Here is a 23,045-nt window from a genome sequence, read left to right on the forward strand (position 1 = left end):
TGAATTGAATTGAAATACTGAGCATGCAATTGTGTGGGTATGCCAGCTCTGCTTTTTATTAGTCTGTTTTAGTCGAACAGATAATGTAAACAGATAACGTAAACTCAGATAATTGAACAGATAATGTAAACTCAAGAAACCTTGGTTTTAACCCTTTTTACCTCCAGAATTGAGTTATAGAATTTCTAAAACAGATAACGTTATAGAATTTCTTTATAGAACGTTTAGAATTTCTGAGTTATAGAATTTCTAAAAAAGATAACGTAAACTCAGATAATTGAACAGATAATGTAAACTCGAGAAACCTTGGTTTTAACCCTTTTTACCTCCAGAATTGAGTTATAGAATTTCTAATGCAGATGTTATTGATGAAGAGCAGACCGTGTATTTTTGTTCATTTTATTAAGTTTGTTATTTCAATACATTAGATAAAGCTTCTGAACATATACAGTATAAGGCGTTTATATAATTATTTTAACTGACTAGGTAATATCATTTCACCCTCTTATTGTTCATCAAACATTTCAGCACACTTTGTGCAAGGTCTAGTTGTGTGTGAACCACTGAACATTGACCCATATAGAATTTACTGCAGTTTTCTTCTGTGATGTTGCTGGGCTTATTTACACAACCCACTCCATCTGTTCAAATAGGTCCAAACAACAGCATTTACTATATATCCCTTTTTATATGCTTCATATACATTAGATGGATGACTTGTGATCTTGTTTTCAAAAGCTGTTCAGTTCATTTGGTTAATATGTTCACAGGATACATTTAATTTGTTCCAACAGATCATCATCTTTGGCATGATCTGTATTATCACTGTGACATTTGTAGTCTTATGAAAAATACAAGTTGCTTATATTTTGGTATTTCAAAGGCTACTGTGAGACCCAGACTTGTGACAATGAATTATTACATTCTTGGGCTCAGTAAGTCTTGTGACCTCCTCTTTAATAAGCACTGCAAAGCTTTATATATCATACATTCCCCAGCTGGTACATGCTTTTTTCATAAAAATTCTCAACAAAAATAAAAATATAGGTTCTTTGAAAATATACGATCTTTTTTGTAATGCATGTGATTTTAAAACACATCTAGCCATTCCCATCTATATATTTATTTAAATATATGCTACTGATACATAATTATCTTCGTGATCACCCATTCCAAAGGTTAATAAACATATATTATGTAACTTTTCTTTATACACGAAATAGACACGAAATAAAAATATATATTGCTTTTCAAAAGATGCATATTAAAGGGATAGTTCGCCCAAACATGAAATTCTGTCTTCACTCACTCCCCCTCAAGTTGTTCCAAACCTGTACGAGATTCTTTCGTCTGATGAACATATTTTGAAGAATGTTTGTAACCAGACAGTCGGTGGTAGCCATTGACTTCCATAGTAGGAAAAATAAATACCAAGGAAATCAATGGGTCTTCTTTTGTGTACAACAGAAGAAAGAAACTCATACAAGTTTGTAACAACTTGAGGGTGTGTAAATGATGACGGAATTTATACCTATACCTTTTATACCTATACCTTATAACTATACCTTTAATATACACATGCTAATAGGTACTATTGTGTAGTTCACCTGTAGAAGCGGTTGGTGGTGTGGGAGCGCTGTTTACAAAATCTCCAAGCCTGCATGCAGCAAAGTCTGCACTTACAGCTGTTCTCTGTTGCCTTTTTGTGCATGGTATTGAAAATGAACAGCATTCTCAACAAAAAAAAATTAGAACAATATTTGAATTATATTGCACAATTAGAATTATGTAACACAATTAGAATTATGTTGATCTTTCACTCCAGAGTGTACAGGACTATTGAACAGGATCAAGTTAATGATATGTGAGCTAGGACCTGAGGTAAATGAATATTTCATTTTGTTGATTTGAAGCTTTCTCTGCCGAGTCAGATAACATCCTTACCTTGCACAAACAAAAAGTATGCAATACAGACATCACAGAGCAACATGTGAATGTGATCAAATGTAATGAAGCATTTTTTCACTCAATTGAATATTCTTCAATAAATGAAGACACTTAACTTATGTCTGATAGATAGATAGATAGATAGATAGATAGATAGATAGATAGATAGATAGATAGACTGACTTTTGGAGAAATGTTGGTGTGTAGAGAACCATACTTATTTAGGATTATCTAGTGAGATTAAAGGATTAGGGCATTAGAGGAAATGTACACACAAACGCTAGTTAGAGTGACTACGACAAAGAGAAACATGTGTGTACATTCATATGGAGCATGAGGTGTATTTGCTTAAAGGGGGAGTTTTTTTTTGTTTAAAAACATAAAGAAAAGAAAGAAATTAGATTTTAAAAATGATGAAAAATGAGGTGGGTGACCTTGTTTTTTTGTTTGTCTGTTTTATTGACTCATGCAGGGTAAGGACTGGGTTGGATTCACTTCTGTCTCCCTTATAAGCAGAAACATAAGCCTGCTGTTCCTGCTCTTGAAGCCTCTCTATCTGTCTCTATGGAATCACTTACAACAAAATCCCAAAATATTCAGAAAGTAAATTGTGCACAAAGATGAACATAAAAGAAATCAAATCAAATCGAATTAAACACACACACACACATGCAGAAATCCATACGTATTCTCGCACACACATATTCAACTTTTTCTACCTATTTTTCAGATTCTGAACTGAACCCAGGCCTGTTGTCATCCTCTGAGCCGGTGCAAATCAATACAAAACATCATATCCCCTCACCATGTGAGACAAATAGGATTACACATGCAAAAAAGAAAGGAAAATACTGCAAAAGATCTATTTATACATATAAACAAACTTAAATAGACACGCCTCATGAAACGTGACACATATGACAGTCAGTGCCGAAACCAATAGGAATGCAGGAATGTTGTTATGAATCAGAATGTATCAGATTTTTCATGTGTTGAATGTAGAGCTGACTTTGATCAGTGTTATCTACATGTTGGTATAAAATTTCCTCTTCACTTATAAAGCTACAAATAAGACAGAGGAGAGGTTTCAGTACCACTCTTCACAACTGATAAATGCATGAAAAAAAATAAAAATAAAAAAACTTTCTTAGCTAGCACTCAAGAGTATGAGATCCAAACATGAGATCTCACTCCGAACATGAGATCATGCCAGCATAGCACATTAAGTCACAGACAACTGCTTTGAAATCATAATTATTTTCTGCTTAATTATTACAACTATGGAAGAAAAACAGCATTTTTTAAGTTCTGACTTTTTCTCCTTTTAAAAAATGATGTCCCTTTATTCTTAATATTGTTTAATAAATAGCTCTCATAGCTGAGCATGCGGTTTAACTTTTGTTTCGGAAAATAAATACTGTAATATCTCAACTCACACATGCTAACACACGCACACACAGATGTACACACATTAATACACACAAAACCACAACCTTGATAACTCTCTACAACCTCACTACAGTCTCAAATGAAATATATATATAGCCTATATATTTCTTTGAAATGTTGTAGTATCATTCCCTGATCTGCCTGTGCTGAGGATTTCTGTGCCTGGCTTATGTCTCTAGCTGTGCCTTCTGTGCATAATCATACACTGTGTGTGTGTGTGTGTGTGTGTGTGTGTGTGTGTGTGTGTGTGTGTGTGTGTGTGTGTGTGTGTGTGTGTGTGTGTGTGCGTGTGCGTGCGTGTGCGTGTGTGCGAGTGTGCGTGCGCATCTGTGGGTATGTGTAAAATAAAGGAACGCACTTTCATCTATTTAAAATCTGGAGTTGACCCTCAGTTTGAAGGAAATGCGCCCAGCAAACTTGTCTCGCTCACTGCCTTCTTCAATTTTGTTAGCGTTGATTTTGCACTCCACGCTGATATCCTCATTCATGGTGATGTTGAGGAACTTAATGGCCACTAGAGGCTGAGAGTAGTTTACCTGCAGCAGAAGAAGAGTGAGATGTGGCTGATTTATTAAAGGTGGCCTAATAAAAGCTGTATTGAGATGTTGAGATCACATGACCTGCTGAATACAACTCGCTTTATCTCAGTTGCCTCCTGTAATTGGACATTTTATTTGCTGTGCATAGCACATTTATACAATGACATTGGTAACTGTCAACTTTTCCTATCCTTTTTCTTCCTGTGAAAAGTTTCACAGGAAGTACATCCACATCACTAGGTGTCACTATCAGATGAATACCATGTCCACACAACATAAAATACTGGCTGAATCTGAAATCTTTTCTTCCATTTAGTCATGCACATCTGAAGAAAAACGGATTATCGAGAAAAAAACATGCAGGATGGGGACAATTCTTTCCATCAAATGATTATTGGATGGAGGAAGATCTGAATGTGATCTCTAGATTGATTGTAAGAAAAGGGCAGGGTTTAAGTGGACTAATTGATTGGAGAATTCCAGAATACGTCACCGTATGTATGACATTTCACCGAAAAAAATTAGTTTTTGCATTTGGATTTAAAATGGTCAATAATAATAATAGTAATGAAACATGCATATATCAAAACAGATAGGGTGAATTTTAATTTCATGCTGAGTTTAAGTACATATGCAAGATGTGTGTCCTTGTGCTTACAGGTGTATTCTTCATGTTTGTGTGTGCATTGTACCTGGGATTTCTTGCCATAGTATGGATAGTACATAAGATTGAAGGTGCCATTGGGGGGAAAGTACATCAGTTCACCAATTTTGTCTGAGTCATCCGTCTACAGAGGGAGGGAGACATTCTGTTCATCTCAGCTCAGCATTTGATCTGAGGGTATATCAACCTGTTCTAATACCAAAACTGCTAGTACTATATTAAACAAATGAACAGAAAAAACTAATTGCCCCTTGATATGATCTTATGCTGGAATTATCTAGCATATGATCTGACTGTATGAATAATCATTTTATCTTTTGCTGCTAAAACATAGATTTTAAACTTAAATAAAGATTTGTCAGTTTGAGAAAAATCTAAAATCTAGCTTCCAATTTTTCTCTCCTTGCAGAATATCGAAGCTGTAAAATACTCTGTTAAAATGATTATTCTTTATTCTGTCTATTATTCTTACCCACTCGTCTTTCCCAACTTTGTATTTCTGACAAGAATGGATGGGGAGAACAGATGAGACAGAAAAAACAAAACAAATCATCCACATGAAACATAAACGAAGATGATGAGCAATGGTGTAAAACAACACTCATTGAACAAACACTGAAAGCAACAATTAAATGACAACAATACAGAACACAGGAGGATGAATGATGTGTCCATGATGACAAAAGGGCAAGATGTGTTAAAAGGAAAAAAGGAACATATCTGCATGAGCCTGAATGGCACCATCAGATTAAACCAGTGGTCGATAGCCAGAATCAACACAAACATATTTGATTCCGATTCCAATGGCACACACAATTGAGAAAGCTCCGGGAAAGAGCATGAAAAACATCCCCTCTAATGCAATACAGATCAAAGTTTGCTACCTGATAACATGTGGCATTAGAGTGGGGTAACAAATTTAAACTAACCTACAGTATGTGAATAGAAACAAGCAACGGTTTTGTTAACTAAAACTATTTCATATTCTAAAACTAAACATCATTCAAATAAACATGAATTAGGTAAAATATACATATTAAAGCTCCAGTAGGTCACTTTTGTAAACAAATATTTGTTAAAACTGTCATTATGTCCTGACAGTAGAATATGAGACAAATAATCCGTGGAAAAAATCAAGCTCCTCTGGGTCCTCCCTGTGGTCCTATTGCCATTTGCAGAAATACACCGCTCCCAGTCAGAAACAACCAATCAGAGCCAGGAGAAATGTCTTAGCAGTGTCAATCACGCTCGTGTACGCGCTGATCACCCCTCTCTTGCACAGCCCGAGCGCGTACCATCTTTCGTGACTCTCCTGTTTGAACTCGTTCATCCAAATGAACGAATCTTTTTTTCGAGTCATTTCGTTCATTCAACGAACGAAATGACTCGAAAAAAGATTTGTTCATTTTGAACGAGTCTTTTTCGGAGTCATTTCGTTCATTCAACGAATGAAATGACTCGAAAAAAGATTTGTTCATTTTGATGAACGAGTTCGAACAGGATCTCGAACGTGCATCACAGAACAGAGCAAGGCAAGCATTTGTGCTTATAAAACGTAAAGTTTTGTATTTATTTTTGAAATGACCGATCGTTTCGCTAGATAAGACCCTTATTCATCGTCTGGTATCGTTTAAAGCCCTTTGAAGCTGCACTGAAACTGTCATTTGGTCCTTGAAACGTTTGTGTCCTATTGAAGTCCATTATATGGAGAAAAAGCCTGGAATGTTTTCATCAAAAACCTTCATTTCTTTTCGACTGAAGAAAGAAAGACATGGACATCTTGGATGACATGGGGGTGAGTAAATTATCACCAAAAGTTTTTTTAAAAGTGAACTAATCCTTTAACGTTATCTTACTAGCTATTTATAACTTATAGAAAGAGTGCAACGTTATCAAGTTACATGTATTGCAAAATACATAATGATTTGAGGACCAAGTTTGTAGTCAAAGTATGGGAAGGCCATAGTCAATGTAAAGCATATTGTTGATGTTTCATCCCTATTAGTGAATGTTCCATAACTGTTTATAATCCGCCGTCATCGGTGGTCCTGCTTACTAGCCTGCGCGTTCACGGCAGGCTCCGCTGTGGGGGAGGAGCTGTGGAGGGAGAGCTGTACCGCAGCAGAGAGCAAGGGGGTTGGACCTGTAAGTTGTGCTTGTTCAAATTTTCAGGCTAAGTCAACATTTTCTCAAAACTCCCTACTGCAACTTTAAATGGAAAGCTAAAACTATTTTAAACAAATAAACTGCTTTAACATCCAATTGACACACTTCTGATAAATATATGTTATGCAAATGAGGTAATGGTTTAAACACGCTCACCTCTCAGTCTCATGGAATTTGAAAACAGTCCAAAGAGACTGAATCTTGCACCAACTTATAAATGCTGAATGCATTCTGACTTACAATGAATGGGAAACACACCAATGTTTCTTAACTTGTTCTCATTTCAGTTTGTATCTTCTCGTTTATTTGCATGTGAATCGGCAGCACATAGTCTGTAGTGGCAGCTTTTCTCTGAAGCTGGCCGCAGTTCTGAATACTGGCTAATTTGATCTGGTGGCCTTGTTGAATGGCTCATGTAACTTTAATCTGAAATCAATCCCTTTCTATTAGACTGAAGGATAAGAAGAGAGTGGGAGACTGAGAGCGCTCTTACCTTAGCACCACATGTGACGTAAGGAGGGATCTTGTTGTCAGTAGGAAGGAAATTGATCACCTGCAAAAAAAGAAAGATTGAAATGAGAGAGAAAAAGAAAGTGACCCACAGATAAGACCCAAAAGGTCAAATTGGGTCTTGTTATGAATCTAAAATAACTCTGATGAACTATTATAAACAGTCAGAGTCAGGCCTCAATCTTTAATTTTGTGGTTTAAAATCAGACATTTATTTGTATTTAAATTATATTCAAACATGTGCCAAAACATTCTGGCAAGGTTTGGTGGGAGAGGCTGCAGGAATACTTGCCTCAGATTTGCCAATTAAAGGATTGAGCCGTACAATATTTTTGCATATACTCTGGGTAACACTTTAGATTAGGGCCCAATTCTTACTATTAACTAACTATTAACTATAATGTTTGCCTCAGTAAACTCCTAATTACTGCTTATTAATAGTTAGTAAGGTAGTTGTTAAGTTTATGGGTAAGATTAAGGAATGTAGAATATGGTCATGCAGAATAAGGCATTAATGTGCTTTATAAGTACTAATAAACTGCTAATATCCTAGTAATATGCATGCTAATAAGCAACTGCAATCTAAAAAAAGATGGTTCTTTAAAGGTTTTTTACACGCAGTAACAGTTCTTTTGAGAACCGTATCGTCCTGAAGAACCCTTTGTTGAAATGGTTCTTTGTGTTAGAGTTTAGGGTTCTTAATTCCCGCCTTTCTGTTTTTCAAATCTGTAACTGTCAAAGCCTCTTCATTACTGATTTTCTGGAGCTCAGCTCTTCAGCTACAAAGACTGTCAATATAGCCTACTCTCAACAGGTAAATATTTTCTTTCTTAAAATGTCAATAAATTATTACTTTAAAAATGGTAATAATCGTTACCTAACTATCACGTCTTTGTCTCTTTTTAGTTCAACAGAACATGTACGCGTGAGCAGCTCTGTTCAGTTAAGGATAATTTTACTCTTCTTCTCTTCTCCACAAAGTAAGTAACATAGATATGGAATTTAAGATCCAAATTGTTTTATTTATTTTTTAATTATGACTTTATGTCTAAACATACCCAGTCACAAAAAACATTAACCTCGTCATCTGCAGAGAGAAACTGCCACTCAGAATACACACACATAATGAAGGACGTAAAGACATCATAGAGGATTGTTGTGAAGATATTTCACTGGAACTTGATCTACATTTATATTGTGTTCAATGTCAATTGTTATTTACTAATGTATTCAGCTAACAACTGTTTTTGCTACAACCTGCCATGTCGATAAAAATAAAAGTAGCTACCTGACACAACATGCTGTTTTTTTTTAATGTATAACCTAAAAAGAGGCAACAAGATATAAGACCAAGCAGATAGAGGACTAAAAAAACGATTAATAAATCATTTATAAAAATAATATAGCACTTTCAAAGCATGGTTCTTTATGGAACCTTATAAAAAGGGTTCTATTTAGCACCAAAAAGGGTTCTGCTATTGTTACAAGCTGAAGAACCCTAATTTGTTACTGTTTAGAACCATATTTCCTTAAAGTGTAGTTAATAGTGAGAATTGGACCCTAAACCAAAGTGTTACCATAAACTGTATTTTTATCATTGTCCATTACTGGTACAACTTTTTGGACATTATTGTAAATGTTTCACAAAGATTTCACTCCATTCTATTCCATGACGCCTTACACGGTTGAGCTTGATGATGACACAGGGCTTGCCGTCGTTGTAACCATAATAACGATCTGAGAGCCCAGAGCAATCCTCCAATATGGAGCGTTTGAACTGGCAGGAACGCTTGGGGAAGTTTTTCAAACTGCCGCTGTCCTCCTGGATGAAGTACTGATCCGGTTTACACTCGTAATTTTTCTGGGCCTGGACTGAGTCATTGTAGGCTGCATAAAAGAAGCAAAAGTACATGGCCTTCTGTGAATGTCTTGCTAAATTACATGCATAATTTTATTAGTAAAATGACTGCAACAGTTTCTCTGTAATAGGCCTACATATATTATCGCTCGAAAACCGAGTAACACTGTACTCACGAGAGAGGAAGTCATTAAGGGCCTGGACATATCTTTCCCAGGTCTCTGTGTACTCCATTGTGTAATCGATCTCCAACTGCTCTCCTTTAGGTCTGATCATCATCCCTACAAAACAACAGAGAACCAATAAGAGGCAATGTTCACAGATGTAGTCTGTGAGTGTGTGTATGTTTGGGTCCCCTTGATTTCACCAAGGAACAACATTCCAATCAACCAGTCAGATTTGCGGGACAAGTTAACAGTTTATGTCAAGTTTCAGACAGGAATCTTGTTCCAGGATCAACAAAATATGTTGGTGAAACAATAATTTGCTTAATTTAAAAACATTATAAAAGGTTTCCACATGTATAGAAACAAGTCTGTGTGTATCACCTGGAGTTGAAAGTCTATCTTGGTATGTTGGTTTGTGGTCATCGAGTGTCTGCAGCATTGCGTACATGGTGAGAGTAAATAATCCAGCCAGGAAAATGTAGAATGCCAGATAAAACAGCAGGATCAGACCTACATGGACACACACATTCAAATACAAACTCTAAACGAACACAAACTGCACTCAAGTTCTTGGAAATTCCCCATACAGTACATGCAAAATATGTGTCACTGGTCAAACTTAGCATCAAAATATACTTTTAAAGGGAATTATGGGTGAATAATATTAAGAATATTAATTATTAATAATAATTACTACTACTACTACAAATAATGCTGATTCATTTAAACTGACAAATAAATAAAGCTGCACACAGGAATTATTGGAGTTTAGGCACTATGAACCCATATTTTGCATGGCATTAAGCATTTTTGACAGACATATAGGACAATGACAATGTAAATGCCCCATACATTTCAAGGAGCCATATGGAGAAGGCATTTTTGATGCCACCTACTGTCTGATCAGCACAAGCTAATTTTACACGTCTCCCACTTTATATGCATTTTGAACAGATCATTTTAACCATGTCTACAGTAATAGCTGCAGGCACTACTGATTGGTTGATAGTGGCTATATTTATATATGACTGTCCTCACGATAGAACAAGTATACTACATACAAAATATAGATTGAACTACATTCCTGTATAGTCAAAGCCATTTTTATGGTTAGTGCTGCCAAGTGGCCAAGTCCATCCAAATTTGCCATGCATCCTTAAATTGAGCCCTTATATTAATATACCAAAGTTTGTTTACATATCTCGTTCTTTTAAGAGTTATAGCATTTAAAGTAAAAGTGGCCAAAGCCAATACATTTATTTTGGTGTGGCAGCCATGCTGGATGAGAAGTTAATATTAATGAGTGATAAATGTTAATGTTAAAAGGTTTGTTCACCCTTCACCCAAATGAAAATTAGCCCATAATTTGCTCACCCTCAAGCCATCCTAGGTGTATATGACTTTCTTCTTTCAGCCAAACACAATCGGAGTTATATTAAACATATCCTGGCTCTTCCGAGTTTTATAATGGGAGTGAATGGTAACAGATTTTCAAGCCCCCAAAAAACGCATCCATACATCATAAAAGTAATCCATATGGTTCCAGGGTGTTAATAAAGGCCTTCTGAAGTGAAACGATGTGTTTTTATAAGAAAAATATCAACATTTATAAATGTATAAACTATAATCACTGGCTTCCGGTACCGTCAGGTAATGGATGCGCTTTTTTTGGGGGGGGCTTCAAAATCGCAGTTACCATTCACTCCCATTATAAAGCTTTGAAAAAGCTTTTTTTTTTAGTACACCCCTCACATTTCAGCAAACATTTTAGTATATCTTCTCAAGGGACAATACTATAGAAATTCAACTTGGATATATTTTAGAGTAGTCAATGTGCTGCTTGTATAGCAGTATAGATTTACTGTCCTCTGAAAATAACTCTAAATAGATAAAATAGCTGGCAACAAAAGTGAGTACAGCCTAAGTGAACACGTTAAAACTGTGTCCAAAGTCAATATTTTGTGTGAGCACCGATTGTTATCTAGCACTGCCTTAATCCTCCTAGGCATGGAGTTCACCAGAGCTGCACAGGTTGTGGCTGGGATTCTCTTCCACTCCTCCATAATGACATCATGGAGCTGCTGGATGTTAGACACATGGTGCTTCTCCACCTTCAATTCGAGGATGTCCCACAGGTGCTCAATAGGGTTCAGGTATGGAGATGTACTTGGCCACTCCATTACTTTCACCTTCAGCTTCCTCAGCAAGGCAGTTGTCATCTTGGCATCTTGTGTTTGGGGTTATTATCATGCCGTTCGGCACAGTTTCTGAAGGGAGCGCATCATGTTCTGCTTCAGAATGTCACAGTACATGTTGGAATCCATGTTTCCCTCAATGAAGCGCAGCTCCCCAGTGCCAGCAGCACTCATGTAGCCCCAGACCATGATGCTACCACCACCATGCTTTACTGTAGGCAAGACACAGTTTTCTTGGTACTCCTTACCAGGGCTTCGCCACACATGCTGGACACCATCTGAGCCAAACAAGTTTATCTTAGTCTCATCAGACCACAGGACATGGTTCCAGTAATTCATGCTCTTGCTTTCAGCAAACTGTTTGCAGGCTTTCTTGTGAGCCAGCTTCAGAAGAGGCTTCCTTCTGGGACGACGGCCATGCAAACCGTCTTGTTGCAGTGTGCGGTGTATCGTCTGAGCACTGACAAGCTGACCTTTCGCTTCTGCAACCTCTAAAGCAATGCTGGCAGCACTCATGCATCTGTTTTTTGAAGCCAGCTTCTGCACCTGACGCACAACACGAGGACTCAACTTCTTCGATTGACCCTTGCGAGGCCTGTTCTAGTGGACCCCGTCTTGGAAAACCTCTGTTTGACCCTGGCCTGTACTGTAACTCAGTTTCAGGGTGTTACCAATCTTCTTATAGCCTTGACCATAATTGTGGAGAGCAACCATACTAACTCTCAAATCCTTAGAGAGTTCTTTGCCATGAGGTGCCATGTTGAACATCCAGTGGTCAGTATGAGAGAATTGTACTCAGAGCACAAATTTTAACTGCTCTAATACAAGATAGACAAATTTGTATGGTCCTGTCAAGCAGACAAAAACATGAACATGAATAATAGGACATGTGGCTTTGCATGGTTAAACGACGTACATCTGTTATCACTTAGGGTTTATTCACTTTTGTTGCCAGCTATTTTGACAATAATGGCAGTAGGTTGAGTTATTTTCAGAGGACAGTAAATCTATACTGCTATACAAACAGCACAATGACTACTTTAAAATATATCCAAGTTTCATTTCTATAGTATTGTCCCTTGAGAAGATGTTTGCTGAAATGTGAGGGGTGTGCTCACTTTCGTGAGATACTGTAACTCAGATAAGTATACTGTAAGTTTTTGGCTTAAAGAAGAAAGTCATATACACCAAGGATGGCTTGAGGGTTAGTAAATTATGGGATTATTATCTTTTTTAGTTGAACTAAGCCTTTAATCAATTAATATTTGCAAAGGATTATAAAGATTTTTTCAGATTGGGCCAGCAGTCTAGGAGTAGTTAGCAAAAGTATGTTTTGCAAACAATCCCTTATTATTCTTGACAGAAATTATATCAGAGCTATAAATTTAGTGTGTCTTAACCCAATGACTCAATGAAATGTTAAATGATAAAACTTGTTTTCCCTTATTGTAACTTCTCCTACACTCTACACTCTTTTATAAAAACACATTTGTGATTCAGAGTGTTTGTTATAAGATATACAGAATATTATATGACCAAAACCATCTTTTTCATCTTTTGCACTTTTTCTTGTTTCCTCTCCCTCCTTCTGCTGATGTAACTGAGAAAAGAAATAAGACTAGTAGGCCTAATCCTCTCAACTTCTCACCAAAGCATTCCAATCTCCTCTCCTCATTCATGTATTTATACAGTACATTAACACATTCACTGCAGTTCTGTCTCACACACATTCATACTTTTGCACACAAATGTCCCGTACTGGAAGTCTTGTAATCCTTTCTGGTCAATGTCTTTGACAAAATTGTATTACTGCAGGGTAGATGAGTGTTAAGAGGGGTGAAAAGGGGAGGGATGGTGACAGAAGGAGGATAAGAGGGCAGATTAAATCACAAGGGGAATATACTGTATGGTTTAAAACCAGACTCCAGAGTAGTCTATGTCTCTACAGACAGTCATGCTAGCACTCTTAATCATAAAGATGATTGTCCACACACATGCGCTGGTAACACTTTGCAATACGGGTGCACTAATAAGCATTAATTCATACTTAACTAATGCACAGATAATCATTAGTTAATGTATGACTCATGAAGAACTAAACCATTAATTAATTATTACTGCATCAGCAACTAATAAAGATTCTATATGATTAATAGATTAAGTAATAAATGAATTGTTATTAATTAAACGTGTCATCATGTATTCATTCCTTAATAACATATTTTATTAACTAATAGTGTAAATGAATGTGTTAATTACCACAATTAGTCACTGTATTGTAAAGTGTTACCAATGTGCTAAATAGGTAGGCCTATCTATACAGACTGCAGCACTGGCATTATGGGTTAATATTTAGCAGTACCACTTAGATGAATGGCTATATGATGCCAATGGTTGTTTATTCATGAGGAATATAATGTCTGTATTGTAATTTTGTAAAATAATCTGGCACCATACGGTTATAAAAAGCCAGGAGTTTTTGCTGATGTTAATGACAGACAGAGTTATTTTGCATCAATGTGACCCTGGATCACAAAAGTCACAAGTAGCACGGGTATATTTGTGGCAATGGCCAACAATACATTGTATGGGTCAAAATTATTGATTTTTCTTTTATGACGAAAATCATTAGGCTATTAAGTAAAGATCATATTCCATGAAGATATTTTGTACATTTCCGTAAATATGTAAAACATTTATTTTTGTGAGTGAATGCAGCACAATCAGATTTTCAAATAGTTGTATCTCGGCCAAATATTGTCATATCCTAACAAACCATACATCAATGGAAAGCTTCTTTATTCAGCTTTCAGATTATGTATGCAATTACCCATGTGACTGGTTTTGTGGTCCAGGGTCACAAATAAGTAGCTATTGTTTATGAGCCATTGATAAATCGGTAATATCTATCATATGGGTAGTTGACATAGCTGACAGCTAATGTCAAAAGTTTAAAATGTATATATAATGTATACTGTTATGTGTATGGGAATATGTGATGTTCACCATTTTAAATAACTTTTTGCAAGGGACTTGTATAATAATAGGTAATAATTATATACACTACCATTCTACTCACAAGTATTTTCTACTCACCAAGACTGCAATAAATTGATAAAAATACATTAAAACAGTAATATAATAAGTAGGGTTGCCACCCGTCCCTTAAAATACGGAATCGTCCCGTATTTGTGAAATAAACAACGCGTCCCGTATTGAATCAATACGGGACGCGGTTTGTCCCGTATTTCCGAGTTGTCTTAAACGCATCATCCCATGCAAATCATTCCACCCGCATTCTGTGGAGTCTCCTCCTATTCTACCCTTGATTGGGTAATACTCGCTGCCATTGTTGGTTTGATTGGTTTGTATAATACCATCAGGTTCAGGGCCAATAAGACTCAGAGAAGGGCGGGTCTTTTGGCAGAGAGTTGATAGCAAGAGAGATCGCCTCAGAGAAATGAAAGCACCGTCTCACAGTTCTTCATACCTCAAGCACATAGATATCTCGGGAATCAGATAGTGTAATGACAGTTTTTTAATCAGCTAAATAATGTTCTGATTGATTACGTTTTCATATGCTGCCTATGTCCATTTGTTAAGAAATAACGTTGCAATGTAAATGAATTATGTCCATATATTATGATTTGTTTATTATGGTTAAGGTAGGCTACAGTCAGACACATGCATTTTTTAAATAAGAAATAAGAGAGAGATATATTTAATACATATTTAATAATAAAAATGTGCATGTGTGAAGAATATAACTTATGCTTAACAAATCTAGAGAATTTCATCCTTTAATACTATAGAATTAACAATAGGCTGAATACATAAATAAATAAATACATAAATAGATTTTCTTACCAATAATAAAAATAGTGTTATAATTAAATTTAGAAATGTTTGTAGATTATAGTTTATTTAGTGTGGTATCACTGTTTGGATGGTGTTACATGTTTGAAAGACAAACAGCTACTCAGTAGGAGTGACAAGAAGTACACTTTAAAAAAAAGTAGGCTCAACATAGTCCAATACTGCACAGTACTACTTCTGGTCTACTTATATTTTTGATGTTCAAGTTCCTTTGCTAAAGTCTCCTGCACTATATATATTTTTCCAATCAAATTTAGTATTTGTTTGAGTATCAACGCATTTTTTTAATTTATAGTGAATAAGTTATGCATCTGTTAATTTAATAAGTTAATGAAGTATGGTTAACATCTCACATACATCTCCGACGAAAGGCAATTTTTTTGTGGACTCATTGTCACTTTGTTAACGTTGTTTGTGATAGAGAGTGATTGCATCTATTCACACTGATTTCAATAGCAGATAGCTTATTATAATGGCCATTGGCACTGATCTTATTACTTTCCTGAAAATATGTTTTGAATTATGATATATCACCATTGGCATACCGTCGGGCCTGTGGGCCTGTGGCCCAGAGGGCTTTGGCCCCTGCTGTGGCAGGCGTCCCTTATTTTTTTGTATTGAAGGTGGCAACCCTAACTGCCTCGCTCTACATTATCCCGCTTATTACATGGCTACCTACCAAATAAATCAATAATTTGACACAAAATATCGATTTAAAAAGGAGTTTATTGATTTAAAAACGATTGTATTGCTTCCGCTAAAGAAAATAGTCCATTCCGTCTCCGTGGTTAGAATCCATGGAAACGCTCTGTTTTTCATGGCAACGGTGTGTTATACTTAGCAGCGGTCTGTTATCAAGAAATAACAGACCGCATTCTACATTAGAATTCAACCAAGACATGTAATAATGTGAAATATCATTACAATTAAAAATAAAGATTTTCTATTTTAGTTTGGAATGATTTCTGAAGGATCAAGGATTTGCAGCTCAAGAAACATCAGCTGTGCTGCTGAATTTGTGTGGAAACTTTTAAGAAATAGAATAGTATGTTCAAAAGAACAGCATTTATGGAAATGGAAATGTTTTGCTCAATTGCATCCTTGCTAAACAAAAGTATTATTTCCTTATAAAAAATGTACTAATCCCAAACTTCTGAACAGCAGTGTACATATTATATTTATTATATATTAGAAAAATGTTGCTCAAAATATCTTGTAGAACACTTGGACTGCCTAAAATGTTATGTTATTTACCTGAATACTCTGATAAAAAGTAGCTCCTCCATTTGCCTCAGTACTAAGAATGTACTTCAAAACATATTCAACAACACATTACATAATTTATGTTTGAAATTTTGAACAGATCAGGCTCTATCATTCCATAGAGGGTATATGAGGGATGTTTGCAGGAGTGTGTACGCCTGAGGAGAGCTCATTAAGCTACGGGACACCTGAGCTTCACGCAGCGAGGCCCCTGGGGACAGTCGATCAGGTTGCCCCGGGCCGAGGGAGGAGGGATACCGGATCTCTGCCCCCCCCCCCCCTCCTGCTGCATCCAGGAGCTCCCCGCACAGACAGGCTTTCACTGATCAATAACAGCAGTGCAATGTGAGGTTACTCTACAGGCTAGGATTACACAGGAGTGTGTGTTAATATGCCTGGAGAGAGTGAAAAAGGACGCAATCGATGCGTAAGAGAGAAAGTAAGCAAAGATAAGGTGAGAACATTGCCTTATGCAGAGAGACTTACAAAGCCCAAATGATCGAATCTTTAAGCACTACTTAATCTCACAGCAGTAGAGCCTTAAAATAACAGCTCTATCAGGACACCAAGTACCTGCATTATCAAACATTAATTGCTGAACTTGGTTATAGGGATAAACTGTGGTACATCCTCATTAGCTCTGCTGGCTCTCCTCACGATCTGTGTATGTGTGTGTGTGTGTGTGTGTGTGTGGCGAATTCTGCACCGGGTGAGAGTGATACACTATCGGTGCTCTTCTGTTTCTTTATCTGTCTCTCATCATGATGAAAGTCAACCTCCCTATTTCAACCCTCTAATTTGAATGTAACCTGAAAGACAGGAGCAAAATGTGCCGCTGTGATCTGTTCATTAATAGATACACAAACCCATACAAACAGTCTCTTTAGATCTATGCACACATCCTTTCTGATTCATCAAACCTACCAGGCCACCATACCATCAAACACAGCTTCAGAGAAACACACAGCTGTGATGTAGACAAAGGGAATATCAAGTGAATATTAATATTCTGTTTTGGCAACAAAAACTTTGTAATGGATGCAAATAAATATAGTAACTAAATATTAACATTACAATGTGCTTCACAAGGTAAAAAAAAAAGAAAGAAAAAAGCTCCACAAGGTAACTACAGCAAATAAATTATTACAGCTCTCTGGAATCCTTGATTTGAACATTCCCAGTCATCCGTAGCAACGCTGTACTGTACTGTACTTCTTTGGAAACTAAACCAAAACTGGCGCTTTCAGAAGACCTCATATTAATATTAATATAATATTGTTACAGTGTTCACCATGCAAGGCTCTTTGTTTTGTACATTGTCTATTTTTTGTAGTACAATGTTAAGGATAATATGCAGGTAAAATTACATAATTTCATCTCAGTCAAAATTAAATACGAATATGAATTTTTATTTTTTACTTACTGTTCACCATCATCAGAGAACCATACTCATGCAAATGTATTGTTAAATTATTGAAATATTAACTTAAAGTCTAAATTATTTACTTCAAGTAAATATTTTATGTCAAAGGGGTTTGGCTGATAAAATAATTTGGGAGCCCCTGATCTAGAATATCAGCCCTATAATATCTCCAAAACTTTCCCTGTAAAAAAAGTTGCTGCCTTAAATTTTGAAGTGCAATCAACTTGAATGTAAAAACGTATGTAGTCAGAATTCATAGATCATATAATTTTTTAACCCTAATGCTTTGAACGGGTGCGGGAGGGGGGGGGGGGGTGATGGGGGATCAAGATCTTCTGCTATCGGATGCTGCATTATGAGCTGTAATTCTCAGGAGTGGTTTAGAGATTCATTTACAGCCTTTGCAAGAGTGATGTTTAACAACAAGATGGGACACAGGCTCTATATGACCCTCCAGAGGGCTGTAGTGAGATCAGGTTTTAGTGCTTTTATCGGATGTATTGACCCCTCTGTGGCCCATGAATCCTGAAAGCAACCTTGGATATGTTTCAATAGAAGACACAGCTGTATGAATGTAGCTGCAGCTTCCACCGTCCTCCATAGGTCACTATTAAGCTCCAGTAATGAGGATGTACTTTGTTAAAGCATATAAGCATACCCAGGTTCACTCTGGTTTGGGCACAGACAAAAATAGACTAATTAAGGAGTCTTAGAGAGCACACTGGCTTAACTAGGCAGCTAGTCCTCAGAGCATCACACACACACACACACACACACACACACACACACACACACACACACACACACACACACACACACACACACACACACACACACTTGGTGAAGTGCTACACAAGCACGCTCCCTAGAGCAAAATGTGCTGGCATACATGGAAGTCTTGAGGGCAGTGATCTAGCATTTCTCCAACTCAAGTGCATTCTCTCTCTTTCTCTCTCTCTCTCTCTCTCACACACACACACACACAATCCCATAGCATTGACAGCTGAGTTATAGATGCCCGGCGGGCAGTTTTGGATGGCAATTAATGCCATCACACCCTAATTAAAAGATACATTGAGTTCCAGAATTAATCTACGGCCCTTGAATAGGCTGCATCTCCACATGATAGCCTCACCAAGGCAACCAATGAGCCTATTAGTAAAGGATTACATCTTACACTAATTCACAAACCCCCATGCACACACTCAAAATGGCCCTAGGCTATCATCCCAATGTCACTGCAAAAGACGTTTTGCAGCAGCATGCAATGGGCTAAAGGTGTTTTATGGTTCACTTCTATTTAGGTTTGGATATGTTTGGAAAGTTTAACCAGGTTTAAACCAAATGGCAGAATGAACATTGTAAAACTGAACCGCCTAAAAAAAACTACTGGCTGATGATGTTAGGTTTATACCAGCCTTATGATCAAATGTACACATAATGATAAAGATGGCACACTGAGGGCTAAAGTTAATCAAAACTGGCCTCTCTAGCAACTGTTTGGGTAGCTCATGGTAATACACACGACAGTAAAATAATGCAATACACATTATAAAATACGTTATATACATTATAAAAAAGAAACTAACCTTTATGTTTGAGCAGGAAATGCCCCTTTTCTAATTAAAGTGATTCATACTTTTAACAAAAACATTACTTATACAGTATTTTCACAATCTTTCACAAAAAATTATACAATACTTTGTACTTCTATAAACAACTTTATATAGTAAGGTATTTAACTACTGCAGAATGTTGACATTCTTTTGCAGTTAAAATTACTATTCTCTACAGAATGTGGTTCAGGAAATACTGATGTGTGCAAGCCTTCAGAGCAGGGATTTGCAACGTCGGTCCTGGAGGGCCACTGTCCTGCAGAGTTTAGCTCCAACCCTCCAACCCTGATAAAAACACATCTGCCTGTAGCTTTCTGGCTATGATTAAATCACAACATTCTCTTAAGTCTCTTAATGTTGGCATTAGTAGAATTGCATTAGCATGGTTTAAATCATATTTATCTGACCGCTATCAGTTTGTAGCAGTAAATGAAGAGATGTCTTATCGATCACAAGTTCAGTATGGCGTACCACAAGGCTCAGTTCTCGGACCGCTGCTTTTCACTCTGTACATGCTACCTTTAGGAGATATCATTAGGAAACATGGAATTAGCTTTCACTGTTATGCTGATGATACTCAGCTCTATATTTCTTCCAAACCTAACGAAACTCACCAATTCACAAAATTATCAGATTGCATAGTTGATATAAAAAATTGGATGACTAGTAATTTCCTACTACTAAATTCTGAAAAAACAGAGATTCTAATTATTGGACAAAAAACTTCCACACGTATAACCTAGAGTACTGTTTAACACTTGATGGCTGCTCTGCTAAGTCTTCGTCGTCAGTTAGGAACCTGGGTGTGCTCTTTGATACCAATCTTTCATTTGAAAGTCACGTGTCTAGTGTCTGTAAAACCGCATTTTTCCATCTTAAAAATATATCGAAATTACGTCATATGCTCTCATTGACAAATGCGGAACAACTAGTTCATGCGTTCATGACATCAAGGCTAGATTATTGTAATGCTATTATGGGGGGTTGCCCTGCACGCTTAATAAACAAACTACAGCTAGTTCAAAACGCAGCCGCTAGTGTTCTAACCAGAACCAGGAAGTATGACCATATTAGCCCGGTTCTGTCAACACTGCATTGGCTCCCTATTAAACATCGTATACATTTTAAAATATTGCTGAATACTTACAAAGCACTAAATGGTTTAGCTCCCCAGTTCTTGAGCGAGCTCTTAACGCATTATAGTCCTTCACGTCTATTGCGATCTCAAAGTTCTGGCCAGTTGATAATACCTAGAATATCTAAATCGACTGCTGGCGGTAGATCCTTTTCCTATTTAGCACCAAAACTTTGGAACAATCTTCCTAACATTGTCCGGGAAGCAAACACAGTCTGTCAGTTCAAAGCTAGACTAAAAACACATCTCTTTGACCTAGCATTCACATAACACTCTATAGACTTCTATAATTCAATATTAGGCTGCTTATATTAGGTCAGCCAGAACTGGGAACACTTCCCTTAAATCCTGATGTACTCGTTACATCATAAGAAGAATGGCATCTACGCTAATTTTAGTGTCTTTGTTTATCCTAAGGTTTTCCCGCAGCCTGCCGGATCCAGGCCGTTTCCAGATCTGACGAAGGACTTTCGCCTGGACCTGATGACAATGCAGTGCTGAAGTGCCAACTAGCCTCTCCCTATGGAGGATCCCTATACCACTCTACAGATAAAGCGTTGTGGAATTTTTTGGTTCGGGTACCTACCCGAAGTGATAAGATAAAATAAAATTCTGCATCAAAATTTATTGACAAGACAAGTAGTTGGTTTAGGCATGGTTTGTAAGGAATTACAAACCTGCGCACATAGGCTATATTCAAACGCACATAACTATAGAATTATAGAATTATAGAACAATTCTTAATGAGCATTTGAACCCCATCAGCGTCTATCACAGGTTCGCGTTTAAAGTCTGTTTAGAGAAAACGGTGTCGTCTTAGCGGCCCCTAATTTAATAACAAACTATCATTTAGACGGAAGTGAATCAATCAAAACTAACTTTAGCTGGAAAAAACATTTTTCAAGAACCACTATAAAACTAAACCAATTTCTGTTACCTTAAATTATATGTTTATCTCTGTAAAGCTGCTTTGAAACAATCTACATTGTTAAAAGCGCTATATAAATGAGGATGACTTGACTTGGCTTTCTAGTAATCCTGAAGACCTTGATAAGCTTGTTCAGGTGTGTTTGATTAGGGTTGAAGCTAAACTCCGCAGGACAGTAGACCTCCAGGACCGAAGTTGCCCATTCCAGCTTTAGACGTTCTGCCACAAGCGCAGTTTTGCAGCAACTCGACACATCACTTTTCTCCGCGCTGTTCATTGGCTGATGACGCCTATTCAACACTTATGTCCGCAAAGTCCAGAATAAGACAATAATCATTGAGTACAGAAACTTTAATCTATCCGTACATAACAATTTCGTTAATTTGGCGAGGATAAACACACACCAATTCTAACAAATTACATTTTACAGCTGCATAAACACGCCGAGGAGAGGAAACGCATGTGACGCATTACAGCCCGGCAAAGCAACTGGGGTTTCAGCACCTAGGACAGCGACGATGTTCAGTGAACTTCTCAGCACAAACAGTGAGACTCACTGTGCTAATGATTGCACCTCAGTTACATATTACAATGCAAATTATGTGGAACTAATTATCATACATACATGAGTGTAATCTTATCAAGGCTGTGTATGACTTACCCCAACTGCTCGCGGTCCTCCCGCAGAACTCGCGCGTCCTCGGGTTCCAGAAGAACTCTTTCCACGCGCTCTTCTTATCATCTTTGGCCATTTTCTTAGACGAAATAAATGTGCACTCACAGGGTCAACGCCTCGAGGCTAACACTCTCTTTGAGAGTAATAAAGAGCTATTCAACCCTTGAATAGTGTAGAGAAATGGTTAAAACGAGCTTTTGGGTTTCGATGGAAAGCGTTTTTATTTGAAAAACTGGGTAAAAGCAATTCTCAAGGCACTCTGCCGAAACCTGAGCACTCAAGCGAGAACTGAGTGTGAGTAGATCTCGCTCCCTCTGTGACACCCGGTGTTCTGCCCACCCAACAGAGCAGTGCGCATTCCGCAGAGTGTGTGTGTGTGTGTGTGTGTGAGAGAGAGAGAGAGAGAGAGAGAGAGAGAGAGAGAGAGAGAGAGAGAGAGAGAGAGAGAGAAAGAGAGAGAGAGAGAGAGAGAGAGAGAAGTGCAGCACTAATGTGTCAATACTGCAGTAAGACACGCTCTGCCTGAAAAAAAGAAGAAAAAAAAGAAAAATTGCCCTCCCTTGGCAAAACTCAAGTCACTTTTTGGCCAATAGCAACGCTATGCGGCGCACTTAGTCCCGCCCCCTCAGCAAA

General features: G+C 37.2%; 1 protein-coding gene across 1 annotated transcript; it reads right to left on the minus strand.

Annotated features, from left to right (window-relative positions):
* Positions 1-387: 387 nt before the first annotated feature.
* On the minus strand, positions 388-22,794 carry atp1b2b (ATPase Na+/K+ transporting subunit beta 2b). The gene is made up of 8 exons (XM_077231297.1): positions 22,398-22,794; positions 9,682-9,810; positions 9,310-9,414; positions 8,957-9,162; positions 7,259-7,318; positions 5,072-5,098; positions 4,628-4,723; positions 388-3,932 (listed from the first exon to the last, which is right to left on the minus strand). Exons 1-8 carry the CDS (start codon positions 22,486-22,488, stop codon positions 3,765-3,767), a joined length of 882 nt encoding a protein of 293 aa, XP_077087412.1. The 5' UTR covers positions 22,489-22,794; the 3' UTR covers positions 388-3,764.
* Positions 22,795-23,045: the final 251 nt, after the last annotated feature.

This window comes from Siphateles boraxobius, unplaced genomic scaffold (assembly GCF_051911475.1).
Source record: "Siphateles boraxobius isolate OS27281-9 unplaced genomic scaffold, OSU_SipBor_1 16, whole genome shotgun sequence".
NCBI lineage: Eukaryota > Metazoa > Chordata > Actinopteri > Cypriniformes > Leuciscidae > Siphateles > Siphateles boraxobius.